Source organism: Mobula birostris, chromosome 4 (assembly GCF_030028105.1).
Source record: "Mobula birostris isolate sMobBir1 chromosome 4, sMobBir1.hap1, whole genome shotgun sequence".
Lineage (NCBI taxonomy): Eukaryota > Metazoa > Chordata > Chondrichthyes > Myliobatiformes > Myliobatidae > Mobula > Mobula birostris.
Window position 1 is genome coordinate 122,244,196 of NC_092373.1, and position 12,782 is coordinate 122,256,977.

The 12,782-nt window shown below is 40.9% G+C and overlaps 1 protein-coding gene across 5 annotated transcripts in view; it reads left to right on the plus strand.

The window, feature by feature from the left end:
* The window catches only part of rapgef2b (Rap guanine nucleotide exchange factor 2b), a 388,703-nt gene that overhangs the window by 126,204 nt on the left and 249,717 nt on the right, over positions 1–12,782 (plus strand). For 4 of the 5 annotated variants that reach the window (XM_072256006.1, XM_072256009.1, XM_072256007.1 and 1 more), the window contains one exon: positions 5,290–5,373. The exons of the other annotated variant lie outside the window; for it this stretch is intronic. In XM_072256006.1, the coding sequence (XP_072112107.1) occupies positions 5,290–5,373 (84 nt within the window). The remainder of the gene's footprint in view (positions 1–5,289; positions 5,374–12,782) is intronic. 5 annotated transcript variants of the gene reach the window in all.

The window sequence follows — 12,782 nt, forward strand, 5'->3', positions numbered from 1 at the left end:
CACTTTCTTAATTCTTCTGCATGTAATGCATCTTATTTAACCATGCCAAAGCTATGACACTTAGCTAGAAAGTCTAAGCAGATGTATGATAAGTAAAGCTCTTATCTTTCTAAACCAACTGGGATACAGGGACTGCCAAAGCATCCACTGTTCTGAAAGTAGATGCAGTATATTTAACCACAATTTATTACCTAAGCACTTAAAGCTAATCTTTATGAAGATTCCACAAAATACCTGGTACAACGAAAGTTTAAAAATTATATTTAAACAGAAATGTTAATACCAAGTCAGGTTAATTGGAGCTAAAGAATTGAGTTATTTGAGATAGGGTTTTAAATGTTGATCTTGATTTTTAATGCAGATATTTTGTCCTTATAGTTCAAAGTAAATGTAGTAACTATATGTCACAACAAATACAAAGAAATAAAGCAAAACAAATAAGCAATAAATACTGAGAACCTGAGATGAAGAATCCTTGAAAGTGAGTCCATAGGTTGTGGGAAGAGTTCAATGTTGGGGTGTGTGAAGTTATCCCCTCTGGTTCCAGAGCCTGATGGTTGAGGGATAATAACTGTTCCTGAAGCTGGTAGTGGGGGTTTGATGATAGATGCGGCTTTTCTTGAACACCTTTCCTTGTAGATGTGCTCAGTGGTGGGGAGAACTTTAACTGTCATGGACTGCGCTGTATCCAATACTTTCTGTAAGCTTTTCCATTCAAAGGCTTTGGTGTTTCCATACCAGGCAATCATGACCTGATATGGAACTTACGTAATACTTAAGTGTTATCTTGTATGTTAATAGCAAAAAATCAGTTGTGGAATTGGTTAGAGCAGGGTAATTCCTCTCATATACATTGACCTTGACAGTGAGGTGCTATAGTGCTGTCATTGGTAGGTCAGTCTAATAAACGTAGTGCTAGAGCATTTCGATAGTACATTTCACTCAGAAAGGATTTCTAACTATGAGATTGCTGTTGGAGTTGGTGGACAAGGGGTTATTATAGATTTATATACTGAAATGAGTTACTGATAGTGGTACAGTGCTGGGAACCTGGTGCAAAACCCCGCCCTGCCAGCTGTTGTGCTGCAGAACTGGCATGAACCATAGCCTTTTTGCAGCGCCAAAAATCTGTTGTAAACTTCTCCCCTCTGCTGATGCTCTTTCAGCAATAAATAACCCAAGGCTTCATGTGGAGAACCTGCTTGCAAGTGAGGGTGTTGGGTGGGCTGGGTCAAAATGTGCAGTTGCTTGATGCTGAGGTGAGTAACTTGAGCTGCATACTGGCTGCCATAGTGAGACATGTTGGAGATGTTGAAGTTGCAGTGTTTACCTCTTTGTTTGGTCATAAACCTTTCTCTAACCTTGAGTTTTCTTTGTGGTAACAAGCATCAAGGTGATGCATTGAACAAGCTGCTGGAAGAAATCAGCAGGTTCAAAGTTCATAGTAAATTTATTGTCAAAGTGTGTGAGTGTATATCTCAAAACATGTTACCATATACAACCCAGAAATTTGTTTTCTTGTGGGCATACTCAATAAATCCATAATAGAATCAATGAAAGACCCCACCAACTAGGGCATTCAAACAATGTGTAAAGGGCAACACGTTATGAAAATACAAAAAAAATTAAACATTAAATATTGAGAACATTAGAATGAAGAGTCCTTGAAAACGAGTCCATGAAAACGAGCCTGTTGGTTGTGGGAACATTTCCATGGGCACGTGAATTTGAGTGAAGTTATCTCTATTGGCTCAAGAGCCTGATGGTGGAGGGGTAATAACTGTTCCTGAACCTGGTAGTGTAAGTCCTCAACTTCCTGTACCTTCTTGCTAATGGCAGCAGTGAGAGGAGAGCATAATCTGGGTGGTGGGCATCCCTGATGATGGATACTGTGACATTGTTTTGTGTAGAGTGCTCAATGGTGGATAGGGCTTTACCTGGTCTTATCCACTATTTTTGTAGGATTTTCCATTCAAGGGCATTGGTGTTTCCAAACCAGGCTGTGATGTGGCCAGTGAATATAGTCTCCACTACACATCTCTAGAAGTTTGTCAAAATATTAAATGTCATGCAAATCTCTGTTACTCCTAAGGAAGTAGAGATGCTGCTGTACCTACTTTATAATTGTACTTGAGTGCTGGCTGGGCCCAGGACAGGTCCTCTGAAATGATAACACTAAGGAACTTAAAGTTGTTGACCTTTTCCACCTCTGATCCTCCGATGAGGACTTGCTCATGGACCGCTGGTTTCCTCCTTTTGGTCAATAATCAGCTGCTTGGTATTGTTGACATAGAGTAAGAGGTTGTTGATGTGGCACCATTCAGCAAGATTTTCAATCTCTTTCCTATAAACTGATTCATCACCACATTTCATTTGGCCTATGACAGTGGTGTAATCAGCAAGCTTGAGAGCATCTGTAGGAGTAAAGAAATTGTTGATGTTTTGGGTTGTAACCCTGCACCCAGTGGGACTGGAGACAAGAATCCAAGGTGATTGGTGGACTTGAAAGGGTTGTAAGATGACGGGCAGATTATGTCAAGTAGGGGAAGGGAACAGGGGTGGAGTTCGGAAAAATTGGCAGGTGAATGATCGATGTAGGCAAACACAGAGTGAGAAGAGAAAAAAATTGGAGAAAGGTGAGGGGAGTGGAAGTGAAGATTGGAGATAGCTACTGGAGGGAGATAAAACACAAAGACTACCAGTGCTGAATTCTGATGGATGTTAAAGGAGGTGAGAATGGGAACCATAAGGGAAGGTGAATGGCAGATAGAACCAGCACTTGTGGGTGAGGAGTTGTGAAAACCTTTGAGTGAACTGTGTGTGCATGAATGGAGCAAAGAAGGGCATTAAGATTGCAGCAGTGGGGTGGGGGGAAATTTCGGTTATAATGGAAAGGGAGCAAAAATGGGAGGATAGAAAAGGATTCATGGGGTGGGGGAGGAGTTGGGGAGCAGGAGAAAAAAGGGTCACCTAAAACTTGGAAAATTCAAATACCACTGGGCTGTAGACTATACCCAGGTGGAATATGTGTTGTTCCTCTAGTTTGCTTTGGCCTTTATCCTAGTACAGAAGGCTGAAGGTGTACAGGTCCATGTGGGACTGGGAAGGGGAATTGAAATGACATGTGATGAGCTCAGGGTAGTCATTGTGGATTGAGTACAGATGCTCTATGGAACAGTAGCCCAGTCTACGCGGTGTAGTTGATGTAGAGCAGGTTATATCAGGAGCACCAAATGCAGTATTTCTGCTAATTTATGTAGAGATATAGCATGGAGTTGACCTGCTGAGCCACGCTGCCCCAACAAACCCACAATGCTGATTTTACCCTAACCTGATTATAGGACAATTTACAATAACCAATTAACCTACCTGGTACATCTTTGGACTGTGGGAGGAAATTGGAGCACCAGGGGAAACCTTGGGAAGGATGTACTGAGGCTCCTTACAGAATAACACTGGAGTTGAACACTGAACTCCATAACGCTCTGTGCTGTAATAGTGCTGTGCTAACTGTTCTGCTACCATAGCACCCAGGTCAGGGTTAGAGGAGATGCAAATGAATCTTTGCCTCACTTGGAACAGCTCTTTAGATCCTTGGATAGTGAATAGAAAGGAGGTGTAATGACAAGTGCTATATCTACTGCAAGGGCAGGGGAAAATACCAGGGGTCTGGGAAGAATGAGCACCCAAGGGTTCATTGGAGGGTGTGGTTCCTGTAGAAGATGAACAGGGGTCTACAGGATATGGTGTGTTTGGTGGTGGGATCTCATTGCAGACTTACTCCTTTTTTCTCCTTCTTTGCTAGCCATTATCTATCATTTACCTGCCACTATCGCAACCGCATCCCTGCTTCCCTCCTCTGGTTTGCACAATCTGCCTGTTATCTTACACCCTCCTCAGTCCATCCATCCCCTTTCTTGCCACTGTCCTTCTTCTGTTTATACTAGCCATTTCTCCTTTATACCCCTAGTTCTGATGCTAGATTTTGATCCGAAATGTTGACAATTCTTTTCTTCCTACAGATGCTGCTTGACTCACTGAGTTCGTCCAACAATTGTTTGCTGCTCTGAATTACAGCATTTGCAATCTCTTGTGTGAACATAAAAATGGTTGCTGGTCATTGAGTTTGCAATCATAGACTTTTCTCTGAGTTAGGCAGTGTACAGCCAAACAAAGTGAGGCTGGCACAGCAGCTTCCTTCACATTGAACAGGAGGTGCTGAAAGAGACCGCAAGGTCTGGTTAATCTATCAGAACAGTGGAGGTTTTGCTGGTTCCTAGCAATCTCCTACACTTGAAAAGGTGAGGAAACATCTCTGGGCCCCTCAACTCATTCCTGGGTAGCACTGCTTTCCCCTGCCCACCCAGTACCAGTCCTCACAGGTAGTTCTCTACACTGAACTATGGGTGAATGTTGTCGTGATGTAGAGGAGCACCAATGTAGGCAGGGATTTGAGCTATATTTGCGACACAGCAACGCCTAGTGGCAGGAATTGGTAAGGTTCATAGTATGGCAGTATGAAGCCAGAGTGTATGTATGGTTGATGGGGAGGGATATTGAATAGCGGGGTTGAACGTGATGCTGTGTTTTAAATTTACTAAATAAGATCCTTGCTATGTTATTGACAATATGCAAAATGACATGGTGGCGGAGCAGTTAGTGTAACACTATTACAGTGCCAATGATCCAGGTTCAGTTCTGCTGTTGTCTGTAAGGAGACTGTAGATTCTCCCTTTGACTGCTTGGGTTTTCTCCAGTTGGTCCAGTTCTCTCCCACGTTCCAAAGACTTGTCTGTACATTAGGATCAAATAATTAGTAAGTCGGTTGGTCACGTGGATGCAATTGGGCAGCACAGGCTTGTTGAGCTGGAAGGGCCTGTTAACGGGGCGCATCTCTAAATATAACTATAAACCTGAAAGCAAAAAGCTCCAGGTAGTGAAAATCTGAAACTAAGAACTGAAATTCTGGAAGTGCTTAGCAAGTTAGACTGCTTTATGAAGACTTCACAAATATTGTCTAACCTACTGAGCATTTCCAACATTTTCTGTTTTTATTGTATAATTTATTGAATTTCTAACGCTATTATTTCACAAAAATCTATATTAAACTTCCTGTTATGCCAATTGATTGGAGCAGCAAAATGTATTAGAATTATGAGGTAGGTAGATTTTTGTCCACATCTGTGTAAATAAACCTGCAGAACCAGTAAGTTTGTGTCAGTGCAGTTAATTTTGTTAGAACATATTCCAGTGCTTCTGTGTTAGTTATTTTTCTTTTCTCTATCCTAGCCCTGATGATATTGGAACCTGTTGGTACATACTCTTGTCTGGTTCCGTATTCATCAAAGAGTCTATGTTTCTTCCCAGAAGCAGGTATGTTTTCAATAATAAAAATTGGATATGCATGTTTTATTTAGAGCATTAGTCATTTGAATATTGATATTTATGATTGTTATACATGTTGTGGCAGTTAATCCCAATATCTGAGATTTGTTGTGTACTTACATACTTATTATGAAATGGAAGGAGACCATCGGGTCCATGTCTGTTCCCAACAGAGCAATCATGTTTCCAATTTTATTAATTTATAATCTACCATGCTGTAAAGGCCATCGACTCCCTTTGATTCTTCCATCCCTTACCTATAGTAGGAGTAAAGTACAGTACCTATTCAGAATCAGAATCTGGTTTAGTATCACTGACATATATTGTGAAATTTGTTGGCTTTGTGGCCACAGTACAATGCAATGCACAATAATAGAAAAAAAAGCTGTGAATTACAGTAAGTAAATGTATGTTAAATATTTAAATTAAATAGTGTAAAAATAAGAATAAAAAAAATAGTGAGGATGTGTTCATGGTTCAATGTCCATTCAGAAATCAGATGGAAGTGGGGAAGTCGCTATTCCTGAATCACTGAGTGTGTGACTTCATACTTTTGTACCACCTTCCTGATGGTAGCAGTGAGAACAAGGCATCTCCTTGAAGATGTCCTGGATACTACTGATGCTCATGACGGAGCTGACTAAGTTTACAACTCTGCAGCTTAATTCAATCCTGTGCAGTAGACCCCTCCCACCTCATCACCACCCCCCCCCAATACCAAACCGTGATGTTGCCAGTTAGAATGCTTTCCACAGTACATCTGTAGAAATTTTCGAGTGTTTTTGGTGACATACCAAATCTTCTCAACCTCCTAATGAAATATAGCCACTGTCATGCATTCTTTATAGCTGCATCGATATCTTGTATGTCCCAGCATGTCTTTGAGATAAGGGAAGCAACAGGAGCACATGGGAAACTTGCAAACTCCACTAATTCAACATCTAAGCTTGAGATCAAGCCTGTTATTTGAGTTGTGAGACAGTAGTGGCAGTTACTCTGCCACCTACAATAATGTTTATTCTGTTTCAAATGCTGTTAAATTTATTGGCATGTGTGCTGAGATAGTTAATTATTTAGAAAACTTAAAAAATGACGAATGATTTCAGAATGTGTTGTTGAACTATCAAATAAAATGAATTTAGAACTTTGATAAAGCTCATCAAAGCATAAACATTTCTTTGTTCAGAAATTGAAATGAAAGTTTTGCCAATCCTGCTTGCTCACTGTCTTTCCAATTCCCTCATATTCCTTTAGTCCTTCCCCCACAACTTTTTGAGTCTCTGTCAGTGAATCATATATTAACACTTGCTCCATGCCTTCCTGCAGGCTTTCCTCTTGCCTGTCCATGAAAATTTTAATTCTTCTATTCCAAAGTGTTATGTTAGATTTCTAAACAAACATTTTTCACAGCTTTCATTCCCTCAGTTTCTAGATCAAATTACTTCACTCAGTGATTGCACTATCTAGCTTAAATTCGGTTTATTCTCCTGAGTTCTTTGTCTTCTTATCTTCCAGACCATTCTCACTCTTATAAACTAGTCAATTTGTAGATAGGTCATCTCTTGATCTTCCATCTCCGAATTTTTTTCCCCCCTTGTCTCAATTAGAGGTAAAATGAACTTAGTCAATCTTTGCATCCATCCATGTGGCGTAGCTGGATTTTGGGGTGAGAGGTCCCGAGTTCGAATCTGGCCGTCTCCCTTGCACGCTCTCCATCGAGAGTGTCGAGCTAACAACTCGACCTTGTTTAAAAAAAACCTGGAGAGGATGGGCTCTGCCAGGTTTCAGATGCCCAAGACACGCCGTGCGATGAGCTTGGCACCCCAACTATTCCACCAGGAGTTAAGGGCGCACACACACACACCCCACACACACACATACCCACTGTTATCTCCATACCTTTAGTGCTAACGGAATCTGGAAGAAACATCTCAATTGCATTCTGCCTTTTACCTATGAATTCTTTGGTCACGATAAAACCCTCCTTTTCTCATTACCTTCCATTGTCTGAAGTGAATCAAGTCTCCAGTGAGGTGTGACATCATGATCTTCTTTGTCATTAAGATGGACATCATTCATCTTCTTTCATACAGAATGTTGGAAACGTTCCACAGACCAAGCAGCATAATTAGGAAGAAAAACAGACCTGGCATATTTGGATAAGGGCTCTTGGTTAGAGGTGGAAAATTGAGAGGATTAGCTTCTACCACACCATCATGTTTTTTCTCTCTATAATATATATAATGTGTTAATCTAACTGGTTGAAAGAGGCTGTCCGAACTCCAGGATTAAATAATTTGCTTGAAGTTGAACATTCTCTTTTTACTTGTTTAATTTGTTGCTTGTTAAGGGAACAATGTGGATTACAGATGAAAAATGAATTTGGGGGCTTTTTGCTATCAAAACAAGAGATGGCATTTGAAATTTGCAAACGTCAAATCTGTTTCTTGGTATCCTAGGTTGTTAGCCAATTAGCATAAAGTTTGTCCACAAGGATAATCTTTAATTTTTGGCTCTTATATAAAGTATTATTTAGGTAGAATATATGGATGGAAATTAAGCAGAAACTATATACCTTTTACCAAAATCCATTTAAATTAATTTACCTTGGCAATTCTAAAGAGAAATTGTCCCAGAGTTGAGAAGGACCACAAGGTATATTTTTAAATTGATCCTTGTTCACCCTCAGAATGCCAAGGAGCTAATAGTACCTCCACCTACTCCAATTAAAAGTTCTCAAGATGAAAACACTTGCTTCCCAGAACTATGAGTATGTGTACAGTGGAAATCATAACTTAGTCTGGCAATGAGAACTAAATTTACTGTTTTATCAGTTAATCAAAAATATTATCTTTCATTTTAGCAGTTATTTTTTTCTCCATAAAAGGTAATACTTTAACGCCTTCTAATATTTTGTAAACATTATTGTGGACCAGTAATAACTCTTGCCCTTTAAACCCATATGATAAACAAAAATAAATTTATGGGAAGACACTGAGTGAGTACACAGATGAGAGATAACTATTTGTTGCAAATGCTGATTCAAAGCTGCTATTGTGTCTTAGCCAAGCTCAATAGATTAATTTTATATTAGAATACTGTTGGAAAAGAGGCAGTGACAAGTAACAAGCATTCAAAGGAACACATTATTGATTATTAAAACAGCAAAAAAATCCTTCTATTTTCCTCAATCTGGCAACCCATTTTCTCAGCATGAAGGGATATGTACTCAAATGACGGAGGTTTCCCCTTTCCCAAATCTAACTGGTCCCTAGAGGCTATGATCTAAAATGTTTATCCCATGATGTGGATTGTTGCCACAGCATGAAGTCGTTCATGAATGCAATTATATTTCAAAGAAAACCTTGGAAAAACTAGTGTGTGATCAAAATTTACAGTAATTTTTAGGGTTAATTTTTATATCAAGTCTATTTTAAGCAAATAAAGCATATCCATTGTGTTATATTTACTTTAAACGTGGATGGCCAATCTAACTTTGAAACTATTGGTGAATATTTGTTTGCCTTTTTCTTATGGCAGCTCAATGGAAAAGCCATGTAATTACAGGAAAAAATGTATAAACAGGGATTCTGTTTACTTGGGAATTTAACTAGAAAATATTATAAAGGTAAACATTGCAGTTAATTAGTGATTAACTTCATAGATTTTGCAAAGTTTTATGCTCCATTTATATTTGAGAAGTTTGATTAGAGAAGAGCTGAAGAAAGTGAATAACATCTTTACAAAGTTTGAATCTTTTAAGTAGTTGCATTGTACTTTATAAATTACAATGACATAATGTTGATTACTTCCATTGAGGCAAATGAAACGAGATTGAACTAGAATTATTGTCTATCAAAGATAATGAAGCTATGGTCATAATTTGTGTATTCTCACTGCGTATAGTAGTGAAAATAGGCTTCAGATTAGGATAAACACGAGATCCTGCAGATGCCAGAAATCCAGAGCAACATGCACAAAACGCTGGAGGAATTCAGCAGGTCAGGCAGTATCTATTAAAATTAATAAATAGTCAACGTTCTGGGCCGCGACCTTTCATCGGGACTGGAAAGGGGGAAATACCAGAATGAGAAGGTGGGGGGAGGGAAAGGTTGACAAGCTAGAAGATGATAGGTGAAGTCAAGTGGATGTGGGGGAGGATGGATAAAGTAAAACACTGGGAGGAGATGAGTGGAAAAAGCAAAGGGCTGGAGGAGGAGGAGTCAGACAGGAGGGGAGTGTGGCTCATGGGAGAAAGGGAAGGAGGAGGGGCACCAAGGAGAGGTGATACGCAGGTGTAGAGAAGATGTAAGAGGCCAGAGTGGGAAAATGAGGGGTTGGGGGGTGCTGAATTACTCAAAGTTGGAGAAATCTGTGTTCATGCCATCAGGTTGGAGGCTACCTGAATGGAATATGAGGTTTTGCTGCTCCAATCTGAGAGTGGCCTTATTGTAGCAGAAGAGAAGGCCATGGACTGACATGTGGGAATGGGAATGGATGCAGGGATTGCAATGGTTGGCCACTGGGAAATTCTGCTTTTTGCAGGTGAAGCTGAGTTGCTCAACAAATCGATCCTTCAGTTTGTGTCAGGTCTCACCAATGTAGAGGAGGAAGCACCAGGTACAGTAGATGATCCCAACAATTTCACAAGTGAAGTGTTGCCTCACCTGCAAGGATTGTTTGGGGCCCTGAATGGAGTTGAGTGAAGAGGTGAAAGGAGATTTATAGCAGTACTGTCTCTTGCAGGGATGGTGCCAGGAGGGAGATTAGTGGAAAGGGACGAATGGACAAGGGAATCACAGAGGAAGCGAATCCTTCAGAAATTGGGGGGGGGGGGGGGGGAGGGGAGAGGATGTAAAGATGTCGTTCGTGGTAGGGTCCTTTGAAGATAGTGAGTGAAAGTTTCATAGAATGCTGTGTTGGATGTGGAGAGTCATGGGGTGGTAGGTGGGGACACTAATTCTATCCCTGTTAAGGCGGTGGGAAGATTGGGTGAGTGTGGATGTCCGGGAAATAGGGGAGATGCGGGTGAGGGCAGCATCAGTGGTGGAGGAAGGGAATCCCATTCTTTGAAGAGGGTGGACATCTCTTGATATCCTGGAAAGGAAAGCCTTATCCTGGGCACAGATGCAGTGGAGTTGAAAGAACTAAGAAAAGGAAGTGGCACTTTTACAGGAGGCAGGGTTGGGAAGTGGTATAATCAAGATAGCTGTGGGAACCGGTGAGGTTGTAAAAGATATTCGTAGACAGTTTGTCTTCAGTGATGGAGACAGGGAGATTGAGAAAGGGGACAGAGTTGTTAGAAATGGACCAAGTGAATTTAAAGGCAGGGTGGAAGTTAGATTCAAAGTCGATGAAATTGACTAACTCAGCATAGGTGCTTGAAGTAGCACCAGTGTAGCTGTCAGTGTAGCACAGAAGAGTTGGGAAGCATTACCAAGGAAGGCTTGGAACATGGACTGTTCCACATTACCAACAAAATGGAAGGCATAACTTGGCCGTGGCTATTCTTTGGGTTTGGAGAAAGTGGGAGGAGCCAAAAGATAAATTGTTGAGGGTGAGGGCCAGGGTGGTGATGGAGGAGAACTGGTCAAGTCTATTGTCAAGAAGGAAGTGGAGAGCTTTGAGGCCTCCTTGATGGGAGTTATAAATGCATAGGGAGTGAACATCGATGGTGAAAATGAAATGATCAGGGCCGGGGAATTGAAAGTTGTTGAGGAGATTGAGAGCATGTGAAGTGTCGCAGATGTAGGTGGAAAGGGACTGAACTAAGGGGGGTAAAATTGACTTGAGTTCATTTGGGCAGGGACAGGCAGAAGCAGTAGGCCTACTCAGACAGTTAGGGCTGGGGATCTTGGGTAAGAGATGGAAGTGAGCAGTGTGGAGTAAGGGAATTATGAGGTTGGTGGCTGTAGATGGGAGATGTCCAGAGTTGATGAGGTTGGTGATAGTGTTGGAGACAATGTTCCGATGGTCCTGAGTGGGGTCCTATTTAAGATAGTAAGTATTAGAATAAAGTTGCCGACTGGGGTGGGGGGGGGTGGGATTGGTGTTCAAGTAGGATTAAACTCGCCTCAACATGTCTTTTACAGTTAAGGTTGCCAACTTTCTTAAGGGACAAAAGTAGCAATCAAATCCCAGGACACTTTACCCCTGGAAAGACTACCATGACCATGAAACCTTGCGCAGGCACCTGTGTGCGCATGCGTGACGTGCGCATGTGATGTGCGCATGCGCGTACGTACCAAATTTTTCTCCACTAATTGGTTTTGCCTTCATCTTCCCAACTATACTGTACATACATTATTTCTACTTTATATAGGCCGTGTATTTGTCATATCATTCCTGCTTTTACTATATGTTAGTGTTATTTATTTTCGGTTATATGTGATATTTGGTATGATTTGGTAGGTTATTTTTGGGTCAGGGAAGGCTCAAAAATTTTTCCCACATAAATTAATGGTAATTGCTTCTTCGCTTCACGACATTTTGGCACGAAAGGTTTCATAGGAACGCTGTATCTTAGTGGGGGAAATACGGGACAAACTAGTTTAGCTCAATATATGGGATGTCCCAGCATATACGGGACAGTTGGCAACCCTATGTTCAAGTTCAACAGTGCGTGACAGGGAACGAGGAAAGGTGCAGCTGACTCGTATCATTTCCTCATGGCCCAGTAGCACATGCTTTGCGGCCCGGCGGTTGGGGACTGCCGCACTATGCAATATGTAGTAAACTTCCCATTTTGTTTACTTTATTTAGAAATACAGCACTGTAACAGGCCCTTCCAGTTCAATGTTGCCAAGTTTCACCCATGACCAATTAACCTACTAACCAGTACGTCTTTGGAATGTGGAAGGAAACTGTAGCATCCATAGGAACCCACGCAGTCCTGAGGAGAACACACAAATTCCTCACAGACAGTGAATCTGGTTTGCTGGTGCTGTAATTGTGTTACAGTAACTGCTATGCTATTGTGGGGCAAGTAATCCAGTATTCTCCAGATGTAAGTGTCAGATACTGCTATTACTACCCCAATACATTTTGGACTTTGCAAAAATAGCATAATAACTTTTTTGGTCAGTGATGGATGAGAGCAGGCCTCGGATGAGCTGAAGGGGAGCAAGTTAAAGAAAATGGAAGAAGCATGGTCCCAGTCAGTTTAAAGAGAAACGACACCCAAATTCACCACGTTGATCCATCAGGATTATTGCAGTTTTTCTGTATGTCCAAAGTTACCACCTTATACTGATTCTCTGAAAGCAGTACTACAGATCGCAAAAAAACAATTGTGGCAGTTTCCATTCATGCAATAAAAGATAATTAAAATTATAACATTGCAGTCATTTCTATAAGTTGTATGATTTAATAATTTGAATGGCATAAATAGCCAAGCA